This window comes from Ziziphus jujuba, chromosome 12, assembly GCF_031755915.1.
Source record: "Ziziphus jujuba cultivar Dongzao chromosome 12, ASM3175591v1".
In the NCBI taxonomy this organism is placed as follows: Eukaryota; Viridiplantae; Streptophyta; class Magnoliopsida; order Rosales; family Rhamnaceae; genus Ziziphus; species Ziziphus jujuba.
In genome coordinates, this window is record NC_083390.1 from 24,758,067 (window position 1) to 24,781,065 (window position 22,999).

The 22,999-nt window shown below is 34.7% G+C and overlaps 2 protein-coding genes across 2 annotated transcripts; both read right to left on the reverse strand.

Moving 5' to 3' along the window:
* Positions 1-13,518: 13,518 nt before the first annotated feature.
* LOC112493116 (uncharacterized) lies at positions 13,519-17,758 on the reverse strand. The gene is made up of 6 exons (XM_025078024.3): positions 16,948-17,758; positions 16,196-16,873; positions 15,421-16,058; positions 14,337-15,322; positions 14,005-14,229; positions 13,519-13,799 (listed from the first exon to the last, which is right to left on the reverse strand). The coding sequence occupies exons 1-4, from the start codon at positions 17,743-17,745 to the stop codon at positions 14,413-14,415; spliced, it is 3,024 nt and encodes a 1,007-aa protein (XP_024933792.2). The 5' UTR covers positions 17,746-17,758; the 3' UTR covers positions 13,519-13,799; positions 14,005-14,229; positions 14,337-14,412.
* A 340-nt stretch (positions 17,759-18,098) lies between these two features.
* Positions 18,099-20,684, reverse strand: LOC112493158 (disease resistance protein Roq1-like). Its single transcript, XM_025078220.3, has 3 exons — positions 20,053-20,684; positions 18,534-19,632; positions 18,099-18,404 (listed from the first exon to the last, which is right to left on the reverse strand). Exons 1-3 carry the CDS (start codon positions 20,529-20,531, stop codon positions 18,117-18,119), a joined length of 1,866 nt encoding a protein of 621 aa, XP_024933988.3. The 5' UTR covers positions 20,532-20,684; the 3' UTR covers positions 18,099-18,116.
* Between the last annotated feature and the right edge of the window lie 2,315 nt (positions 20,685-22,999).

Here is a 22,999-nt window from a genome sequence, read left to right on the forward strand (position 1 = left end):
AGGAGACTAATCATGATGGTTTGCTTTCCATTATTAATGATATTGCTCATCAGCTTCCAAGCTTTTCCCGTAGGTAGGTAGTAACCTATTTTTTATTGTTAATAAATTTCTCACAAAATTTGACTAATTATTTTAGTTAATTTACCCAAAAACAAGTAAAAATAAATAAACAAATAAACAAAAAGTTTTATTTCTTTATACATGCACATGCCACCGGCTAATTTTTCTGTTATTCTATACTCATTTCCTATTGGGAAAGCCATTGACTCTCAAATATACATATGAAAATGCGTATGGCAAATAAAATACTGTTTTTTGATTTATTATTAGTTGTTATTATTATTTTTCTAAAATATAAGTTTTTAAATATTATAAGCAGTGTTTATCCACTCCTCTTAATGGCAAAGGTACTTATTTACCAAAACTAATGTATATTTATCAACGACGTTTATATACAGAGTAATTATACATACAGATAATTTTCTGCCGTCCAGTTCGGTTGGTACATTAATAAAATTATATATATATGTAGTTTTTTTGCTGAAGAAAGTGAGTTCATTGAACCAAGAAGGGCAGAGTCCAAAATCAGGATATAGACAGCGAGTCCTTCGCCTGATTCATACAAAAGACAAAGTCCTGGAAACAATATTAGGATCAGAAGATCTCATTACAGCTTAATTAATAAATTATACATATATATATATATATATACACACACACACATACACACACAATCCAGCTGACTTCTCATACGCTCAATTGTTCATGTAACAAAATTATAAACGTATATATATATATATATATATATATATATAAGACAATAGTATATTTGTTATTTATTTTATTGGTAAATTTTTTTACACATTTTTAATTTTATCATAATTACATTAAAATCTTTGAAATCATCGTTAATCTTCTTTAACTTTTCTATATTTATTGAAATAAATTAATTTGTTAGTTTTTTCCAATTGGCAACAAAATATTTAAAAATCAATATTTTATGATAGGATAGTATTGTAAAAATATAATTGGCTTTTAACAGTTAAAATTAACTCATAAAAATGGAAAATATAATCTAAATGATAAGTTTTAAAAAATATGAAGTTAAACTGTAATTAAGATAAAACTGAAAAAGTGTAAATGAAAACTTTTTTATATTTGATGGAATTAGGAGGTATATATATATATATATAGTCTCATTTTCCTAAGAGACTGAGCTCAGGATAATTTGGGCGAATATCTAGCAACATTTTGTGGAAGAGGGATCGTTAGGTGCCCATGTTATTTTGGGCTTCGTATTTCAAAGGAAATTCTCCAAGATATATATATATATATATATATATATATATATATATATATATATATATATATATATATATATATATATATATAAATATAAATATAAATATAAATATAAATATAAATATATATGTGTTTTTATGCGTGTGTATATATGCGTGCGCGCACGCGCGCGTGTGTGTGTCTTAAGATAAACTCTCTGTATATATGCGTGTGTGTGTGTGTGTGTGTGTGTGTGTGTGTGTGTGTGTGTGTGTGTGTGTGTGTGTGTGCATGTTTTTTTATTTTTAATCTTCAGTCGTACAAGCAATGAGAATCAAGGGAACCAACCAAATACTACCAAATAAAAAAAATAAAACCTGCATAAAGCAATATAACAGTACTATTATTTTAGGAACAATTTCTTTTAAGAGATGGAGTTCGTATGAAATGTTTAGATGCATAGGTTATCCTGGGCTTTGCCCCCGCAAGAACAGGACTGTAGATTTTAAACGGAAATGTAATATATTGTACCTTTTAAAGTACAATTCCAAACAAATGCTAGAAGTCATTTTGAGTGTACATTGTGTTGAATTAAATTAATATTTGTGAACTTGGCATAATCAATTACTCACTTACAGGGTCTATTTATGCCATTAATGGGACTGGTTTATTTTATTATTATGTAGTGGGCTCTTGGTCACACACTCTCTATAAGACTCCAGTTGGCCCATTCGACTGGAGGACCAACTCTCTTTATAAGCCCATTGACTTATCCATATTTTTCCTAGTATAATTATATTATCAAATTATTATTATTTTATGTGTGCTAAAATTAATGGATAAGTCTGACTTGCAGAGACTATTTAAAGGGTCTAGGGCAAGCAGATAAGGATATACCATACAGTATTTTGGAGATTAGGATTTTTTTAGAAATCTGAGAGTGGTTTGAGAGTAGTGTGTCCATAGGCACTACTTTATGTTGTTTCTATTTTGCAGGATTAAAGATCTAATTTATCAATGGCTGCATTTGGAGGTTAGTAATTTATGATTTATGGAATTTATTATATATATTTAGATCCATAAAATCTAACAATTAGTATCAGAGCACATGGTTAATATGCATAATAAATTATTTTGAAATTTGTTGTTATATTGATATGCGACCATTGAACCTTTATTGTGTATATTGATGACATGATATTTATTTTATAATTATTCTCTCGTCCTTGTGATTCTGCTATTACATGCTTGTTTCATGAAATCCAATATGTGATATTCATATGTGTTTGCGGCTTTTTTGGAGATCCAAATTTTAAGGATGGAATTTTATTGATTAATTTCTCTTCTCTTGTGCAATAACGGGTTTATATTGAGTTTGTGCAAATTATGTGAATTTTTGTTTTAGTTCGAATTAAGACCTGGGTATGGTGAAAAATTCTTCTTTATTGTGTTTTATATTGTTTATTATTTCTAATTGGATCTGAAAATCTTAAAAAAAAAAAATAAATAAATAAAATTGTAAATATCGGGCGTGTATTTTGTTTTCCAAAATTTTGGGCAAAATTTTTTTTGTATGAATTCATGATCTGGGTTAACTTGGAAATTGTTTTTCAGTTTGAATGGAGTGAATTAGACTAATTAATTTGGTGCAAAACCTTGTAAAATCGATTATTTATGGACCTTCCATGGCTGAACGTTTTCTTGCTTGGGTGTTTGCTTTGAGTTAAATTTGAATCAAATTGATTTGTGGAAACTGTTACCTACGGAAAGACGAACCAAACGCCGCCGGTATCGTCGGAAACGGTGGCCGGAACGGCGAGATATGGCCGGGTAAGACTAGCGGGTCGCATGACCCGTTTGGACTGGAACCGGATCAACCGTGACCCGATTGGGTGAAGAAGAAGGCGCGAACGACGTGCCATTTGGGCTGACAGCTGACGTCATCTGCTGACATCAGCACGACACGTCGTTTGCTGATGTCAGCAGGCCAAAAAAAAAAACTTATTTTTTTTATTGATTTATTTGTTGTTTATTTATTAATTAATTTAGTGATTCAATTGTTCAATTTATTATTTATTGTTTATTTATTTGTTTAATTATCACATTCCAATTTTATTAAAATAAATTAAATCTTTGTGATTGGAAAATTGGATTGTGTGAACTTATCCAAAGAGACTTTGTGCTTAGTTGGTATAGTAGTGTGGGATTTTAGGTACTCACCTGTCGTGAGACTTATTTTATCTGCATTATGTGTATCAATGTAATGCATGTTGGCATAATGGATGGGATGTTTTATATTTGCCTATTTCATGAAATTGCCAATATTTTATTGAATAATCTATACATGTTTCTCCCACTTATTAACCAGGGTCTATACGGGTAACTAGGCTATCATGTCGGTAGTTTTAATTGCTTTGTATGACACCTGGAATGGCAGTGGAAGTTAATTAAATGCCATGTATTGCAGGTTCTGAGTTGCTATGTCGGTGATTCAGTTCAATGCATTTGATTGTGGTTATTTGGTTGACTGTCCCTGACCCTCGTAAGGGTATCTTTAGTGCTACGAAGACCCTAAGCGATATTTATGTTTGTTTTTTTGTGTTGAGGGGCTGGAATATAGTAATTGAATTGTCTTAAATTTTTTGAATGTCTTGTTGTTTACTATTTTTACAGCTAGTAGCACCCCAAACCTTCTGCCTATGACGCCATGATGAAATTGGATGGGACAAATTATTAGAAATGGAAGAAAGCCTTAGTTATGAATTTGACCTTCATGAAATTGGATTTGGCTTTGGAGATAGATCCACCAGAAATACCGACTGATGAGAGTACTACAGCAGCTAAGAAACTTTATGAGGATTGGAAGCACTCTAATAAGTGCTGTATGATGATGATGGAGAATTACATGGATGAGGCCATATATGCTAGTATTCCTAAAGTGGATATTGCAAAGGGACTTCTTGAGGAGATAGGAAAGAAGTTTATCAAGTTTGATATGAATGAGAAGCATCATTATTTAGACCTATTGAATAATACCAAGTATGATGGTATTAAAGGAGTAAGGGACCATATTATGCTACTTTCTTCCTATTATAATAAGCTGAAGGATCTTAAGATGGACATTGGAGAGGAATTCTTGACCTATTCTATAATGAGGAGTCTTCCATCATAGTTTGATAATATAAGATCGAGTTTGAATACTAAGAAAGAAGGTTGTAGTTTGGAGAAATTGACTACTATCCTTGTCAAGGAAGAGGATGATATTAAATTAAGTAAGTCTAGGTCTGTTGCTATGGTTTCACATCAGGTAGATAAGTCCAAGAAGGTTTTCCAAAAGAAGGGACAAGGATTCAAGCCAGGACAAGGTTTTAAGCCTGGGAAGGGTTTTAACCCCGGGCAGGGTTTTAACCCCAATAGGAAGAAGTTTTCTAGTATGAAGCCTAAAGGGCCGAGGGATGGTGGTTTTCAGATTAGAGAAAGGAAAGAGTACTTCAATGGAAGGTGTGGATATTGCAATAAAGTTGGGCACAAGAAGATAGACTGTTGGACCTTAAAGGGAAAGCAAGAGAAGAAAGGTAATATTTTAATGATTGAGACCAATATTATCGATGTGCCTATGAATTCTTGGTGGTTAGATACTGGAGCAACAATTTATGTTACTAATTCATTGCAGGGGATGATAAGCCGAAGGGGCCCAACCAATCTTGAGCAGTATGTTTATATGGGAGATAGCTCAAGAGTGAAGGTGGACATTGTAGGAACAATCAAGTTGAAGCTTGCCACTGGATATGCTTTGGAGTTGCAAGAAGTTTCTTATTTACCTTCAATAAGAAGAAACTTGTTATCTATTTCTGTTTTGGATAGTCAAGGTTATAGTTTTTTGTTTGGAAATAACAAAGTTGAATTATTTAAGGATGGTAAAGTTGTTGGTTTTGGAACTTTATGTGGCAATTTATATAAGCTTGATTTATTTAATCATGGTCTCAATTTCTCTGTTAATTCTGTTGTTGCTCCTATTGTTGCTTCCAAACGCCCAAGAGTTAATGACAATTCCTCAATGTTATGGCATAAACGTTTGGGACATATTTCTAGGCACAGAATGGAAAAGTTAGTAAAGGATGGGATACTTCCTAATCTTGATTTCTCTTATCTGTTGACTTGTGTTGAATGTGTGAAAGGGAAGTTAACTGCTAAGGTAAGAAAGGATAAGTTAGCTAGGTGTGGAGATGTTTTGGAGTTAATCCACACTGACATATGTGGACCTTTTACACCAACTGCTTTGGGTGGTTATAGATATTTTATTACCTTCATTGACGATTACTCTTGTTATGGACATGTTGAGCTTCTTCGTGAGAAGTCACATTCTTTAGTTGCCTTTAAAGAATTTAAGGTAAAAATGGAGCTTCAAAAGAATAAGAAAATAAAAGCTGTAAGGTCTGATAGAGGTGGTGAGTTTTATGGTAGATATGATGAGACTGGAAGGAACCCAGGGCCTTTTGCTATTTATTTGCGTGAGTGTGGCATTGATGCGCAATATACGATGCCTGGTACACCTCAGCAAAATGGCATAGCTGAGAGAAAGAATAGAACTTTGTTGGATATGGTGCAGTCTATGTTGGCAAATTCTAGATTGCCAGATTATTTGTGGGGAGAGGCTTTAAGGACGGCGGCTTATATTTTGAATCAAGTTCCAAGTAAGTCCGTTCCTAAGACACATTTTGAGTTGTGGTCAGGAAGAAAGCCAAATTTGCACCATTTTCGAATATGGGGTTGCAAAGCTGAAGTAAGGATTTATAATCCCCAAATTAAGAAGTTGGATCCTAAAACCATTAGTGGATATTTTGTTGGCTATTGTATAGGATCTAGGGGTTCAAGATTCTTTTGTCCTTCTCACACCACCAGGATCGTGGAATCAGACAGGGCCATTTATTTTGAAGATGATTTTGGGTTTGATGATAGTAATGGTCCAAGGGAATATCAATTTAGAGAAGAAAGTGTTTTCATTTCCAGTATAGTTGTTCCTGATAGAGATATTGTTGATCCAGTAGTTAATGAACCAGTAGTTGGTCAGAATGAACTTATTGTTGAAGAGCAGGATATTCCAGCTATTGCAGATGCTGATGTACCTTCGAGGAGGTCACAAAGGACTAGGAGATCAGCTATTCCTGATGACTATGAGGTTTACTTGCAGGAGCATGAGTTTGACATAAGTGATGATTCAGATCCAGTCACTTATGAGGAAGCCATAAGCAGTTCAAACTCAAATTTTTGGTTGGATGCAATGGAAGATGAAATTAAATCCATGGCATCAAATGGAGTTTGGGATTTGGATGAGTTACCAGAGGGTAGCAAGCCTATTGGGTGCAAATGGGTCTTTAAGACTAAAAAGGACTCCAATGGTCAAGTGGAGAGGTATAAGGTTAGACTTGTAGCTAAAGGGTTTAGTCAGAAGGAAGGAATTGATTATGCAGAGGCTTTCTCTCCTGAATCCACAAAGGATTCTTTTAGAATCATTATGGCGATTGTGGCGCATTATGACCTGGAGTTGAACCAGATGGATGTCAGAACTGCTTTTCTGAATGGTGATTTATATGAGGATGTATATATGGTTCAACCAATTGGTTTCCAACAAACGGGGAATGGTAATTTGGTTTGTAAGCTTAAGAAATCTATTTATGGTCTTAAGCAAGCTTCAAGACAATGGTATCTTAAGTTTGATGAGGTTGTCACCCAAAATAGCTTTAAGAAGAATGTTGTTGATAGATACATATATATGAAGGTCAGTGGGAGCAGTTTTATATTTCTGGTGTTGTATGTTGATGACATACTTTTGGCTACTAATGACACTGACCTATTAGCTGAGACAAAGCAGATGTTGTGCATCAAGATTGTTCGAGATAGGACTAATTATGTGTTGCAATTGTCTCAGAGAGCTTATATTGATAGAATTCTTAAGAGATTTGATATGCATAATTGTTCACTTGGAAGTGTACCGGTTACGAAAAGTGAAAAGTTTTCTAAAGATCAGTGTCCTAAGAATGATAGAGAAATGATGGCAATGAAGAATGGTCGCTATTCTTCAGCAGTGGGTAGTTTGATGTATGCTTAAGTTTGTACACGGCCTGATATAGCTTTTGCTGTGGGTGTGCTTGGTAGATTTATGAGCAATCCCGGTCCTATTCATTACCAAGCAGTTAAAAAGGTCTTTAGGTATCTTCAGGGTACTAAAGATCATATGTTGACATATCGTTGCACCAACTCTCTTGAAGTAGTGGGTTATAGTGATGCAGACTATAAAGGTTGTGTAGATGATAAAAAATCTACCACTGGTTATATACTTAGCATGGCAGGAGGTGCTGTGTCTTGGCGGAGTGCCAAGCAGTCAGTGACAGCATCCTCGACTATGGAGGCAGAATATGTGGCATGTTATGAGGCTACCTGTCATGCAGTTTGGCTACGGAATTTTATCCGTGGGAGTAGTTGACTCCGTTGAGAGGCCTATTATGATGTATTGTGATAATATTGCAGCGGTGTCTTTCTCCAATAATTTAAAAGGTACTCCTGGTGCGAAGTACATTGACGTGAAATATTTTGTGGTAAAGGAAAAAGTTGAAGAGGGCCTCATTACTGTTGTTCACACGCCGACTTATAGCATGGTGGTAGATCCACTGACCAAGGCTTTACCGGTAGGCATATTTGAGGAGCATGTGTTCCGTATGAGATTGTTAGGCAGTTGAGACTGCTATGGGTTAGTGGGAGTTTGTTATGTTTTCTGTAGTAATATCCATGTTGAGTATTATTTATTTCTTTGAATATTTTAATACATTGATGTATGTGGATCATTATTTATTTATGAGATGATTTATTACACATATTATTGCTCCTTGTATTTACAGGCCTGTTGAGACTATTAGTCTATGTATATGTGTATGTTGATCCACAGATGCCATGGTGAATCCCTACTACCTAGTTTGGGTATATTGTTGTATCCTGTCGATACGCAATGTGCTTGAATGAAATGGTTTTGTGTGTTGGGGGATTTCACATGGTTAGGTAAATCTCTACTACCTAGACTGAGTTTATAGCATGCAAAGTACTCAGTTGAAATGGTATAATGTTATGGGAGATTTACTGAGAGAATCTCTACTGCCTAGTCTAGTATATTGTTGTGCCCTGTCGGTATACTATATATTTGGATGAAATGGCATTATGGTTCGGGAGATTCTATAGTAAGTGAGTTTGGATTTTATATGATGATGATTATGCAGTCCAAGTGGGAGAATGTTGAATTAAATTAATATTTGTGGACTTGGCATAATCAATTACTCACTTACAGGGCCTATTTATGCCATTAATGGGACTGGTTTATTTTATTATTATGTAGTAGGGCCCTTGGTCACATACTCTCTATAAGACTCCAGTTGGCCCATTGGACTGGAGGACCAACTCTCTTTATAAGCCCATTGACTTATCCATATTTTTCCTAGTATAATTATATTATCAAATTATTATTATTTTATGTGTGTCAAAATTAATGGATAAGTCTGACTTGCAGAGACTATTTAAAGGGTCTAGGGCAAGCAGATAAGGATATACCATACAGTATTTTGAAGATTAGAGTTTTTTTAGAAATCTGAGAGTGGTTTGAGAGTAGTGTGTCCATAGGCACTACTTTACGTTGTTTCTATTTTGCAGAATTAAAGATCTAATTTATCAATGACTGCGTTTGGAGGTTAGTAGTTTATGATTTATGGAATTTATTATGTATATTTAGATCCATAAAATCTAACACATTATGTAGCAGGGTGGAATTTGACCTGCTACACATAGCCAATCATGTATTGCCATAATGTTTCAAGATAATAAAATACAAATTTTAAAGCAATATTATCATAAAAGAAGTAACACCGTCTTCACTTTCCCATTATGTACCAAGAAAGAATCCACCCTAGCAGTTTTTTTTTTTTTAGTTTGTCTACAACATACCAGAAACATGCAACAGAGAACAGAGTAGAGATAGGCATCCAACATTTAGTATAGGAAGAAAAAGACAATGATTCAGTGGCTACATGGTGATTCAAGAGAGAGGTAGAGAAGTTATTTATTGCAGAATTCTTTTACCTTTATCTTATTGGGTTAGATTGCCGGGTCCATCTCAGTCTTTCTTGTTGACAATCAGAAATAAAGCTGCTAGATTTGCTAGTTCCTGTGTGATCGTCATGGCGTTGCCTCGTGTTTCTTTCATTATCAACTTTAGTATGAGATATTGGATCTTGATTATCAATCGATGAGGTCATGTTATGGTTTATTGTCAATCAACTTTAGTTATGAGCTTCCAAGTTCATTTAAATGAAATCTTCTAAAAATCAAATGCAGGTTTGCCATTAGTAATATTCATTAGTCAAAGTTCAAGGCAGTGATATTCTTTGTGTTACTTGATTTCTTATAACAGTCTAGTCTACCCGTTTGTGATATTGTCCATTTTGGGCTGTTACAATTGGTATCAGAGCCAATATCCAGATCGATGTGCCATCAAGGATGCTGGACTCTAAGGATGGAGAATTGTGAGATCCCACATCGGTTGAAAATGGGAACGAAGTATATTTTATAAAGGTGTGGATACCTTTCCCTTATGACACGTTACGCTGTCTCCTAAAGACACGTAGAAAACCATGAGAGGAAGGTTTGGGCTCACCACCTTGCTTCCAAAGCGGACAGTATCTTGAGTGGGCTTGGAGACCTGAGCCAGTGGGATTGGCAGGTGAAAGGGTGGAACCTCTAACCCTTAAAAGATGTTTTGAACCCGTGCGGACGGGGCCCAAAGAGGACAATATCACACTCCTAGAGACGTGTAGAAAATCGTGAGGGAAAGGTTTGGGCTCACCATCTTGCCGTGCGGGCGGGGCCCAAAGAGGACAATATCACACTCCTAGAGACGTGTAGAAAATCGTGAGGGAAAGGTTTGGGCTCACCATCTTGCTTCCAAAGCGGACAGTATCTTGAGTGGGCCTGGAGGCCTAGGCCAGTGGAATTGGCAGGTGAAGGGGTGGGACCCCTAACTCTTAAGAGCGTTTTGAACTCGTGTGGGCGGGGCCCAAAGCGGACAACATCACACTCCTAGAGACATGTAGAAAACCGTGAGGAGAAGGTTTGGGCTTACCATTTTGCTTCCAAAGTGGACAGTATCTTGAGTGGGCCAGGAGGCCTGGGCCAGTGGAATTGGCAGGTGAATGGATGGGACCTCTAACCCTTAAGACGCGTTTTGAACCCGTGCGGACGGGGCCCAAAGCGGACAATATCACACTCCTAGAGACGTGTAGAAAATCGTGAGGGTAAGGTTTGGGCTCACCACTTTGCTTCCAAAGCGGACAGTATCTTAAATGGGCCTAGAGGCCCGAGCCAATGAGATTGGCAGGTGAAGGGGTGGGATCCTTAAACCTTAAAATCTGTTTTAAACCCGTACGGACAGGGCCCAAAGCGGACAATATCACATGCGGATAGACTGGGCTGTTATATTTCTAGTTCAAGGTTTTTGCACACTTAATTATATTTTGACACGTGTATATATATATATACACAATCTTATGAAGTTTCTTTGATAGTGGAAATTTTTTAATTATGATGAATCCACTATGAACATAAAGGAAATTTTGGTGTAATTTATAGGAAATTACTCTTATTATTAGTTTCTAAATTTATAGGAATCGAGACCTTCTCTAATCATGCCCCAAGAAGAAAAAATGAAAAATCAACACACCAAATGAGAAGCAACAAAGAAGAGACTAAAGAGTGAGAGAGTGAAGCAAGACAGGGAATTCCCAACATTGAGAAGAAAAGAGTCCCCAAAATAGTAATCTATGCCTACTGGACGAGAGAGAGGCAGAGAGGTTATTCCAGAACTTGTTTACCTTTATACATAGGGTTAGCATTGTTGGGTCCTTCTAGTCTTTCATGTTGAGGGTCATGACCATCGTATAACACCATCTTGTTTCTTTCATTATCAGATTTAACATGAGAGATTGGATCTTTATTTTCAATCACTAAGGCCATGCAGTGGTTTATTGTGTGCATAAACTCTTCTTCATCATGTCTGTAAAGAGTGGCTACAATTTTATAAATAGGTTGAAATTGAATCCATTAATTGATGGTCGTATGGTTGTTTAGTCATTCAACTTAGGACAACCAGATGCTTGGACATATTGTATACTTGGTGGAAGTTTTGGCAAAGATTGTAGCTTCTTACAATTATTCAAACGAACTAGTTTAAGTTTAGAAAGCTGAGAGATGCCTTCAGGTAAGCTTAACTCTAAACACTAGAGGGAGGACAAATGACGAATATCTTTAGGGAGTGCTTGTGGATTGCATTTACATAGATTTAATGATGCCAAAGAGCTTAAACCAGAGAATGAATTAGGCAACTGGAAATGGTTGGATATAGAACCGCAAGAGTCAGATTTATACAATGGCACACCACTAACAATTGGTGAAACATAGCGTTTTAAGGTTCTTCATGAGTGGAATGGATGAAGGTGATTTACTTATATATAGCAGTTTTACAGGCACCAAGTTGCTCCAATTGTTTCAAGCTCTCAAATTTTTCAGGAAATAGTTGAACTTGTGAGCAGCCTGAGACATTGAGAGTTTTCAGAGATATCAAACTAGGAATGGATTTTAGAAGAATCAAAAGGTACTTGCAGTCTCTTAAATACCCAACAAAACAAAAGCAGTAAACCACTGCATAGATATTGGCAGTCCCATCCACATAAAGTTCAGACAATTGGTCCATCCTTTTCATAATCTCAGGAAACTTGTTAAATTTTTTGCAACAAGAATCAAAGTTTTGAGAGTTTCTAAGTTGATTCCTTTGGGGAATCTCTTAATAGTCATTAATATTCTGATATCACGGTAAGACATCAATTATTACGGAAGTTTTATAAAAAGTGCAATGCAAAAATGTATTTAACCCAACGCATATTTCAAACGTTTTAATTCCTGATGATCATGTAATATTTCCTCAAAACTAATGTTTTAGTTAGTTGACCAAAAAAGAAAAGAAAAAAAACAAATATAAATTTATACGTGCACATGTTACAAGCTAATTTTTTCTATTATTCTATGGTCATACCTTGTGCGGTATTGGCTCTCAAATATTCACACAAAAAAAGCGAGTCCCAACCTTTAAAGATGATTGAAAGAGGAGGAATCTTCTAGTATTGCTAATTGAAAATTTGACTTAATTAAAAATGGGAAATGTAAATATTCATGATCTTAAACAATATTATCCTCTCTTTTCATAGAAAAAGAAAAGGACTAGCTACCTTTGAAGTCCAAGAGGTTAATTAAATACTTTGTTGTTTGATTTTCTTCTTATTCATTGGACTCCATGAGTTAGTATTTAGTACATTATTGTTTAAACAGACATCAGTTGTACCACCAAAAATAATAATAACAATAATAATAATAGTAATAATAACAATATAAACTCCCTACCATTTGTAAGCCCTCAAAAAGATAGTTTGGGCTATTTGATATGGTGATTCAGGAGAGAGGCAGAGAGGTTATTCTCTAATGATTTTAATGTTTTAGGACACAGTAGTGATTTAGTTTCTTCCAGAGAAACATGTTGGTACTTTTTTAAGTTTTAGGAGAGATTATGATTTTTTAAGTTTTAGGACAGATTATGATTTAGTTTCTTCATGAGATACATATTGGTATTTTGGCAATTATGGGATATTAAGAGACATTTCATGCAGAACTTATTTGCTTTAAATACTACTAGCTAGCCCTCTCTGGAATGAGAACCCTTGTTAGCTTGGACACAGAGGATATTAGAAATGAGAAGGTTATTCTGTAAATCCTGAAAGTTTGCAATTATAAGATTGTTTTGTTAATAATGCTCTTCCAACACCTTTCCTCATTTCTGAAAAAATTAAGTTGCTTTCGGGGCCAGCTTGTGAATCGTTGAAAATTATTCAGCTTTTTTGCTGCCTTTCTTTCCTATAGACAATATGGTAAGAAAATCAGTGAAAGTGTCAATTATCCATTATGTTTGGTTAGGCAATTGCTGAATTCTTTTTAAACATGGTTTCCATCTATTTCCTACTATATGCAGCCGATAATTTTTTCACCTGAATGCATTTCGTGCTTGCTAGTAAACGAAGTAAGAATGAATCTGAATCATTTAACCTCCCAGTAATGCAATAGCCATAGATCAAAGCAGCATAAGCAATTGTTATTAAGCTTTTTGCTAAAAGAGTTCAAGTGAATTGTTTTCAAACTCAAGTGCAGTTTTAGTTCTGCCAGAATTAAGTTTACTGTAATTGATATATCTACATGGCAAAACCTGCATATTAAAATGAGAAATGGAGCAAAACACCTAGAATAGTTTTACGAGTTACGCCAAGATATGTTCAAGTTACATGATGAATCAGTCAGGTCCTCATTTAACCATGATGAAAAGAAAATCAGCAAACTAAGGAGCTCCGGGTATCAACCAACCAACTTGAGAAGTAAAACACCTACCAATTCACAAGCAACTCCATTTGTCAAACCTCCTATGTTCTACAACAGACCACAATGAGAAGCAAAAAAGAACAGACTAGAGAGTGATACTAGAGAGATTGAGAGGAAGCTTAAGACAAAAAATCCTGATAATGATCTGCCAACTAGTAATTAACAAGAGAGGCAGAGTCTGCACAGAGGTTATTGTAGAACCCAGTTTACCTTTATCCTTTGGCTTGAGGTTGCTGTGTCCTAGCAGTCTTTTCTTGTCTAGGGACTGAATCTTGCTGGTCAGACAATGAGGTCATAATGCAAGTATGAAAGACTAACACCACAGTTCTGAGCCCACAAGCTTCCTCTTTCACTTGCAAACGAAGCTTCACTGACAGTGCAGTCATCCATTGATATATAAGACAGCCTTACGAGCATGGAGTCTGTAAAAATATCCTACATGTATGAACTGTACGTGACATCTGGATCGAAGTCTTATAAAAAGAAAGATAAGTGTAAATAGCAATTGGGAATGAAAGAGGACAGCTATATGTAATACTTACTAGTCCAGTTTTTTTTTCCCCTGAGAATGTGAGTTCTGTCAGATTTTCTTGTTTGCCATCCTCATTCATTTCTGTCTTAAGCATGAGATGGATTTGTATTTTCATCGTCAATATATTGTTGGATTAAATCCAAATTGCTAAAAAATGATGTCATACATTGAGCTATTGATTGTCTAAATTCTTCCACATCTTGCTGGTACAAGAGAACTGCATCTAGGCTCTGAGTTATCACACCTGGGCACTCATTGTAGATATTAACCTCCAAGGAGCTTTGCTCATTCAACTCTCCAAGCAACAACCAATGGGGCACATAAGTTAGCCAAATGAACCCACCTACATATAACCACTTGAATTTGTCTTTACTGATTCTAAACGATGGTGCAGAATTCAAACAACGTCCTTGAGCCGTATTCAAATGACAGAGGACTCTGAAAGAGATATCCAGGTCCTCAATCTCATGGATTTCACTTTGATGATCATCTACTGAAAAAGCAACACATACAGCAAGCCCCCTCCATTTTATATCAGTAATCAGATTCTGAGGTAACCTGATCACTAGCCTTTGTGTATCAGAATGATTAAACTGTTTAAACCATCTCAGAGTTTCCTTTCGAGGGAAGCATAAATTGTATGTTGTGGAAGGGATAAAAGGCTTCAAAGCAGAAATGATATGTCCTCTGAGACTGAGAGTGATGTAGAATTTAGAGCAGCAATATTGCTTAAGTGAATCCTCCAGATTAGCTTTCCACATTTCCAAATTATTTGTGTACAATGGAGTCTCCGCCATTATTTGTAAATGAGCGAATGGAATCATTGAATCTATTGAAGCATTCATTTCATGTGAAGACTCAAAAAGAGCATTCATAGAGTGGAGGATTATTGGATCACTTGGAACAGAAAATTGTTCATATGCAGTAAAAACTTGTTTGTCTACTGGCTGAGCCATACTTAACAAACACTTGTTTTCCTGCAAAGATTTGTACTTCCTACAAAAGTCAACATAGAGAAATTATGTCAACTAAGAGAATTAGTTTATGAATTTATGCATAGACAATAATAAAATTAACTTATTTAAGAAATTTACCTTTCAGAGGAGTAACCAGAATGGATAGACATTTCTTCTTTCCTCGTCTTCTGCTCGCCACACTCAATTTTACCAACCAAACCTTCCACCAGTTCACTTAAACTTTGGTAATTTAGTTGGTGTCTGCATTCATCATCTGGACCGCTTAAGCTAATGTCAATTATCACTTCAACTTCATTTTCTAAATCATGCTCATATATTAGTCGGATCCCACATATTTCGACCTCCACATGTGGGATACTGGTCCAAGACAAGGCACTTACTCCCCAACATTGATTCATCTCTTCTTTGAATTTCACTCGTGGTATGTGAAATAAAACAGTTTGATGTGATTTCTGAAGGATGGGGAAACTAGACATTGTTGTTATATATGATGTAATATTTCCATGGGAGTACAAGTCAACAAAGAGATATTTATGATGACTTTCTAGATCCAAATTAATATTATGCAGATAAGATGGATGCATTTTGAGTCCAACATATATACAAAATCCTACCCATGACTTGTCGTCAAATAAGTTTCTTGGAAGGTAGCAAACTACAACGCGACCAAGACTTTGATGGAATAGCCAACTTGATACATATGCTTGCACAGGAAAATGAACAACCAGAGACTCATTACGTGCATAGCATGATCCCTGTAAAGTGCATAAAATAGTGAGTTGATGAGCACAGAAAGATAGACATTAAACAAGAAAATGAATAAAATACAAGTAGAGATATAGGTTCAGTCCAGTCCAGCATCTCAAACCGGCCAGAGTATTCGATCAATCACCTTAAAGAATATTCTTGACAGCAAGCTTCGCAGACTTATTCTTACTTGGGAGGTAAGATGAGTTGTTGTAAAGCCTTCATATCTGGGAATGGGATATCTATTGGATTGATGAAGTTTTTTGCTATCAAGTGAACTTTCTCCTCTTCTTGCCAGGTTTAGCAAGTACATGTAATGTTCGAAAGAGGAAAGTCGCTGGTGCTCTTTAGATGTCTGAACTAAGTTTTGAGTAAACTCTGGCACATCTTTGCAGTATACTACATGCTTCCCACACATTTTCACCTCCACATCTGGTCTATCTGTCAAAACCGAAGCTTGAATATGACTTACACAGATCAATTGTTTCAATCGTTTGGCAAACATCTTTTGGGGTACATAGATACAAAGAACATATGATCCAACCCCAAATTTTTTTAAGCTTTCTATGACAAATCTTCCGACACAACAGTCACCAATGGAAAATTCACATACAGTCTCTTTTGAATACCAATATTCATTGAAGTTGTTGTGTTCCATGACTTTGAAAACGGCAAAAATGGCAATTCCCATCCATGTTTGGCTATAATCTTGAAGAGGAACATCAATGCTTATAGAAGATTCATCAATCCAATCACTTATCCATTCAGGAATTCTTGTATAAGGAAAACAGATTTCCAAGTTCATTCCATGATAAATAATTTCCTACGCAACATAATAAAAATAACTAAGAAAGTAAAAATAAGAAAGAAATTCAGTAAGAAAGAAAACAGAGCTACCTGAATAAATGGCTGTAAGATTATAGGAATAAACTCTTCAGGCAGTGGAAGATCATGGAATACAGCAGCACGACGAACCTTCAGTAATTTACGAGAATCAATGAAACTGAATCCATTATTTGATGCCCATATTATTGTTTGGTCATGCAACTTGGGACAACCATATGCTTGTACATATTGTATACTTTTTGGAAGTTTTGGCAATGATTGTAGCTTTCTACACTTATTCAAACGAACTAGTTTAAGTTTAGAAAGCTTAGAGATGCTTCTAGGTAGGCAAATGAAGTTGTTCTTACTCAAATCTAAACCCTGGAGTGAGGACAGATGATGAATATCTTCAGGGATTGCTTGTAGGTTGCATTTACTTAGATTTAATGATGTCAACGAGCTTAAGCCAGAGAATGAATTAGGCAACTGAAAGTTGATGGATCTAGAACCACTATAGAGAGATTTATGCAATGGCACACCATTACAACTGGTGAAACATAGTGTTTTAATGTTATTCAGAAGTAGAATTGATGAAGGTGCTTCTCTTATAGCAGTTCTACATGCGTCAAATTTCTCCAATTGTTTCAAGCTCTCAAGTGTTTCTGGAAGTTTTTGAACTTGTGAGCAGCCTGAGATATTCAGAACCTTCAGAGATGTCAAACTGCAAATGAAATTGGGAAGGATTAAAAGGTCCTTGCAATCTCTTAGGTCCAATAAAGTAAGGCCACTCAAGCGGTTCATTGATATTGGCAGCTCCCTTATAGCAGTCCCATCTAAATAAAGTTCAGACAGAAGGTCCATATCTTCCATAATCTCCGGAAACTTTTTAAGTTTTTTGCATCCTGAAAGAATAAAAGTTTTCAGAGATTTCAAATTGATGCTCTGTGGAAGTCTTTTGAGAGATTTGCAGCCTTTCAAGTTTAACAGAACAAGTTGTTGGAGCTCTCCAATTGTTGGATGAAGCTCTGATAATGCTTTGCAACCTTCAAGAATCAGCCTTTCAAGATTGGGGACACTTCTGCAATCCGGGGCTTGGATCAAGTGCTTGCAATTACTAAGATCGATTAATATTAACTTTTCAAAAGGAAGCTACGGACAAGCAAATGGTGGAGTTAAAAATTATGCTAATATAATCAAAATTATTATACTAATCAAGCTATTGAAAGAAACATAAAAGGAGATTATAATCTTACTCTTGGTTCCATCCATAGTTGTTTGATGCGGCTGTTAGAAATGTTGAGCTCAACAAGTTTAGCAGGACAAAAATTCTGTGGCATAGAATCTAGAGGATATCCATGCCACTCCAAAAGCCGCAAATTGTTTGAAAGGTATCCAACGAAATTAGAAATGTGCACATTTTTAATCTTCAACAATCTTAGATTTTCCATTTTTAAGTTCACCTCGACATTCATCTGTAACTTTTCATTTTCAGGCGAACTAAGGAATATACCTTCAACAGCTTCTGTCCCCTGTAATAATGAAAGTGATTTTCAATTGAAATTGAAAATAAAATGATGTTGTTAATTAATGCACGGTATCGCATAAACATATAAGCACCTTGACACAAATCCATACTCTGTCTCAAGCATATCATTTACCTTATTATTCATAACTACATGATGTGCGTCCTTGTGAAACCACAGCCTGCTGCGCTTACCCGGCTCTGCAAGCGATTCTCGACGTACAATGTCCCGACCCAGTTCTTGTAGTAAATCATGCACCCATAGCTTGTTTCCTAGCTTCGTGATAAGTGATTTTTCAATGAGCACTTCTATGCCAATATGAGGATTAAATTCACAACTTTCTAGAATCTTGCTGACACGAGATTCATCCTCTCCATTAAAGAAACATGCTATGTCCAAAAATATTTTCTTCTCATTTTCTTCTAACCCATCATAAGTTACTTGAAGAGTATTAAAAATGTCTTCTTTTTGATTTTTCTTTATTTTATCCAATGCATCTGACCACACATCTTTCCTTCTCCCAAATAAGAAGGAACCCAAAACTTCAAGAGCTAGAGGATGACCATTAGCATATTCAACATAATCATTGCACAACTCTACAAAATCATCTGGAGGGTGATCCTTTTTGAATGCTTTTCGACAGAAAAGCTTAAGAGCTTCATCATCAGTAAGTTTATCAACCTCATATATGTTGTTCTCTCCATATGTCCTCAACAAGTGCTTGTCTCTAGTTGTCACAATGACTCTACTCCCTGGACCTAGCCATTCATGCTGCTCATCAGCATTTCCAACTAGAGCTTCCATTTGTTCTAACCGATCAACGTCATCTAAAATGATAAGCAGCCTTTTAGAACGCAATCGTTTCCTCAATACATGGATTCCCATATCATCATTTTGTATACTTACTTCACTATCAACCAATTCTTTGTAGAGAAGTTTTTGCAGGTGAAGTAAACTATTTTTTTTCACTTCCTCTCTTACATTTGGTATGAAAGCATGAGCTTCAAATTTGTTGAAACTTAGTTTGAAAACTTCTTGAGCTATAGTTGTTTTACCAATTCCCCCCATACCCCATATCCCTATGGTTCGAACATCATCCAACCCAATTGCCAATAACCAATCCATCTTCTTTATACGAGAAGTCATTCCGACCAAGTCGTTGTTACCAGTTGGGAGCTGATTTACAATTTTTGAAATCACTTTGGCAATTTCATCAATGACCTCTGTCTCAGGCCTTAAAAAAAAATACATAAGAAGAAAGGAAAAAAAAAATAAAAAATACACAAGCAATAAAAATGTAAGGAAGCTGTTGGAGAACTCAAAATTTGGATCTACCAAATCTTTTCAAAATAAGTGAAATGATTATCTCCACATGTTGATGATTGAAATGGATAAGATAGATGATATGAATCACAAATTTTAGGCTTCCAAATCTTTTTCAAATAAACCATGATGATCTAGATGGTAATAACTGCTAGTGTTAACCCCTAGGTCCTGGGTTTGATCATGCCTATAACTAAGCTAAACATCTATCACTGGTAATTGAAAATAGAATTTTGTCAACTTTTGGTTATTTTCACGGCATGTGTAGCAGTAGAAAACAGAATTACCTTTATACACTGGAAAGAAGAAGTAAAGCTTGCCGCATAATTACCTGTTTCCAACATTCCATCCCGAGATAGCGGCTACTTCCATCAAAGCCTCCCTCCATTTATGTATCTTCCCGATATAGCGTTGAGAAGCTTCTGCGAGAGCTTTTCCGAAATTCGCTGCTTGGTTTCTCACGTCAGTTGGCTCAACATGATAGAAAACAGGAAGAACAGTGAGTCCCAACTCTTTCCTGCTTTCAACAATCTCAACAAGTTCGTCCAAACACCATTTGGATGCAGAATAGTTCTCCGAAAGAACCACGACTGCGAATTTTGATTCTCTAATTGCTTGTAAAAGTGCGGGTGAAATATCTGCTCCTCTTTCAATATCTTTATCATCCCTGAAGATATTAATTCCTCCATGTTTCAAAGTACGAAACAAGTAGTCTGTAAAACTTGTACGAGTGTCTTCACCTCTGAAACTGATAAATACATCATATTTAGGCAATGAAGATGAAGAATTTAAACATGTTTTTGCGGCCATTGAATCCCTCCTCAACAGCTTAACTTGAACATGCTCAATTAGCTCAGTTCAAAGAATGCTTATTTGCTGCTGTAATGTATCAAAAAGTTGAAAAAGTCTCTTGCTAATTTGACTATGCATGTCCACAAATTTGAAGGATGGTTGGTAAAAACTTATGCGCTAAGTATTTTCATGAACAAAATGCTATTGGACTCAGATTTTTCTTAGAAGTTTCCTTCCTGTTGTTTTTTCCACATCAAGTAGTAAACAATTTTTCTTTTTAATGTTTTTTTGACCAAATTAAAATTGGTTAAAAAATTATATTCATTAGATAACCATTATGCATTAACTATATTTATAACGTTCCGTATGATTTGTTTTAGCCGTTAGATTAAATTTGAAAGTCACATAAAACAAAATATATACACTCTAATACATTTTGAAATATATATATATATATATATATATTCAATTGTGTGCATAAGAGCGTGAAGGGAACAACTAATTTAGTCAGTCAACCATATATATAATACTTAAATTCTCATTCAAGTACAAATAGTAAATAAAATAAAAAATAAAAATAGATTCTCCTTTCTTAAAGTGTCCGCCAAAGACGATGTTCCCAAGTGCCAACAGGTGTTTGGTGGGGGAGGCTTGCCGCAAGAAGCTTCTGCATCTGGATTGGTTTTAAAAGGAGACTAATGATGGTTTGCTTTCCATTATTAATGATGTTGCTCATCAGCTTGCAAGCCTAGGTAGGAACTGATGTTTTATTTCTTAATAAGTTACATTAATTTTTTTCTCAAAATTAACTAATTATTATGGCAAATTGACCCAAAAAAAAAATAAACAAAATATTTCATGTTATGAAGATGATATGGATGCCACCGTTCAATCATTTCTTTGTAGCTTACACAATTATGTATATTTGTTGTGTAATATGTAACGAATATATATGTAATTGATTTATTATCAATACTCTTTAATATTATTTGTAACTTATACTATATGTAGGCCCACAAATAGAATTCATAAGACATGAACTGATACACATAATATGATGGAATTCTCTCCACCGTTTTTCGATCTCTCTTTTGTTTTCTATATATTATCTTATATTGATAGTGTTTGATTAGTTTTAAAATATCTTATCAGGACGAGTCTCTACAAAATTGAGTTTTGGTTATGATAAGATTATCATATTGTTTGCCATTTGTTGTTTGTGTGATGATGATTAGCACCACAGATTTAACTATTTATCAAACGTTCACAAAAGAAAGTTGCAAACATGAGTCAGATGCATCATTCGGATTAAGCGTTATTTTATACTCTCTTAACCATGATCCAGACGATCAAATTGTAACTAAAGTCATGATTTTGATATATTGTTCACATATAATTTTTCTCGCTGCTTTAATGGGTGCTTGTTACAATGCTTATTTTTATTGTGTGCGTGATAATATATTATTTGGCTTTACTTGGTGATAAATCATTCTTTAAGATACAATATTAATATTTATTACAATTTATTTACTTTTTTTTACTCAAGTATATTATAATTTCTTTTGGACAATAATGATTGATTATGGAACCATAATATTGAGTGGTTATAACATTAACCAAATAATTAAGTCATCCAAGTCATCCTTGAAGGATTAGACAAGTTTAAAGATTTTGGCTGTATTTTAATAATTGATGCTATAGAACATGGCCACCTATTAAAGAAATAAAGCATTGTTGAAGGATTAATGCTTAAAGGGTATTTTTAATCATTACTTGAAGTAAACCTTATAGTATTTATTTATCATCCCCTTAAGTGAATTTTATTGGATATGATTGTTTTATATGAGATCCATATAATATATATGTATATATACATATATATATATATATATATATATATATATATATATATATATATATATATTTCCTTTAATTATAAAGTATGAGAAAGCAAGAATTTATCACTATGGAAATAAAATAATGACCTAAAAGAAAATGTTACATCATTTCCATTAGATATATGCATATATCTACTATAGAAATTGGAATGGAAAATTATTAATTTTGTACTTGTTTTACATCCAGATACTTTATTCCTATATGTGAAGTCTTTAGAGGCGGGAGAAAATGAAATAAAAATAATTAATTTATCTACATGATCAAATGAATATATGGGTGAATTTTTTAAATCCAAATGATTGATATTGAAGATCAAAATATTAAAAAATGAAAATCATGATCCTGAAGATCAAGTTGAGACAATAAAAATGTATTCTAATATCTTATTATTAATAAATGTGATCTTTACTTTTTATTCAATTAAAATTTTAGAAGAGAAAATATATATAATGTGGTATCAAATAATTTATATCACTAGTTCTTAAAGATCCATATGTAGTATATTACTACAAATAAGAATTGATCAATATATGACTTGTCATTCATACAAAAAGCACATATATGGATATTTTACCTGTAGCTAAATT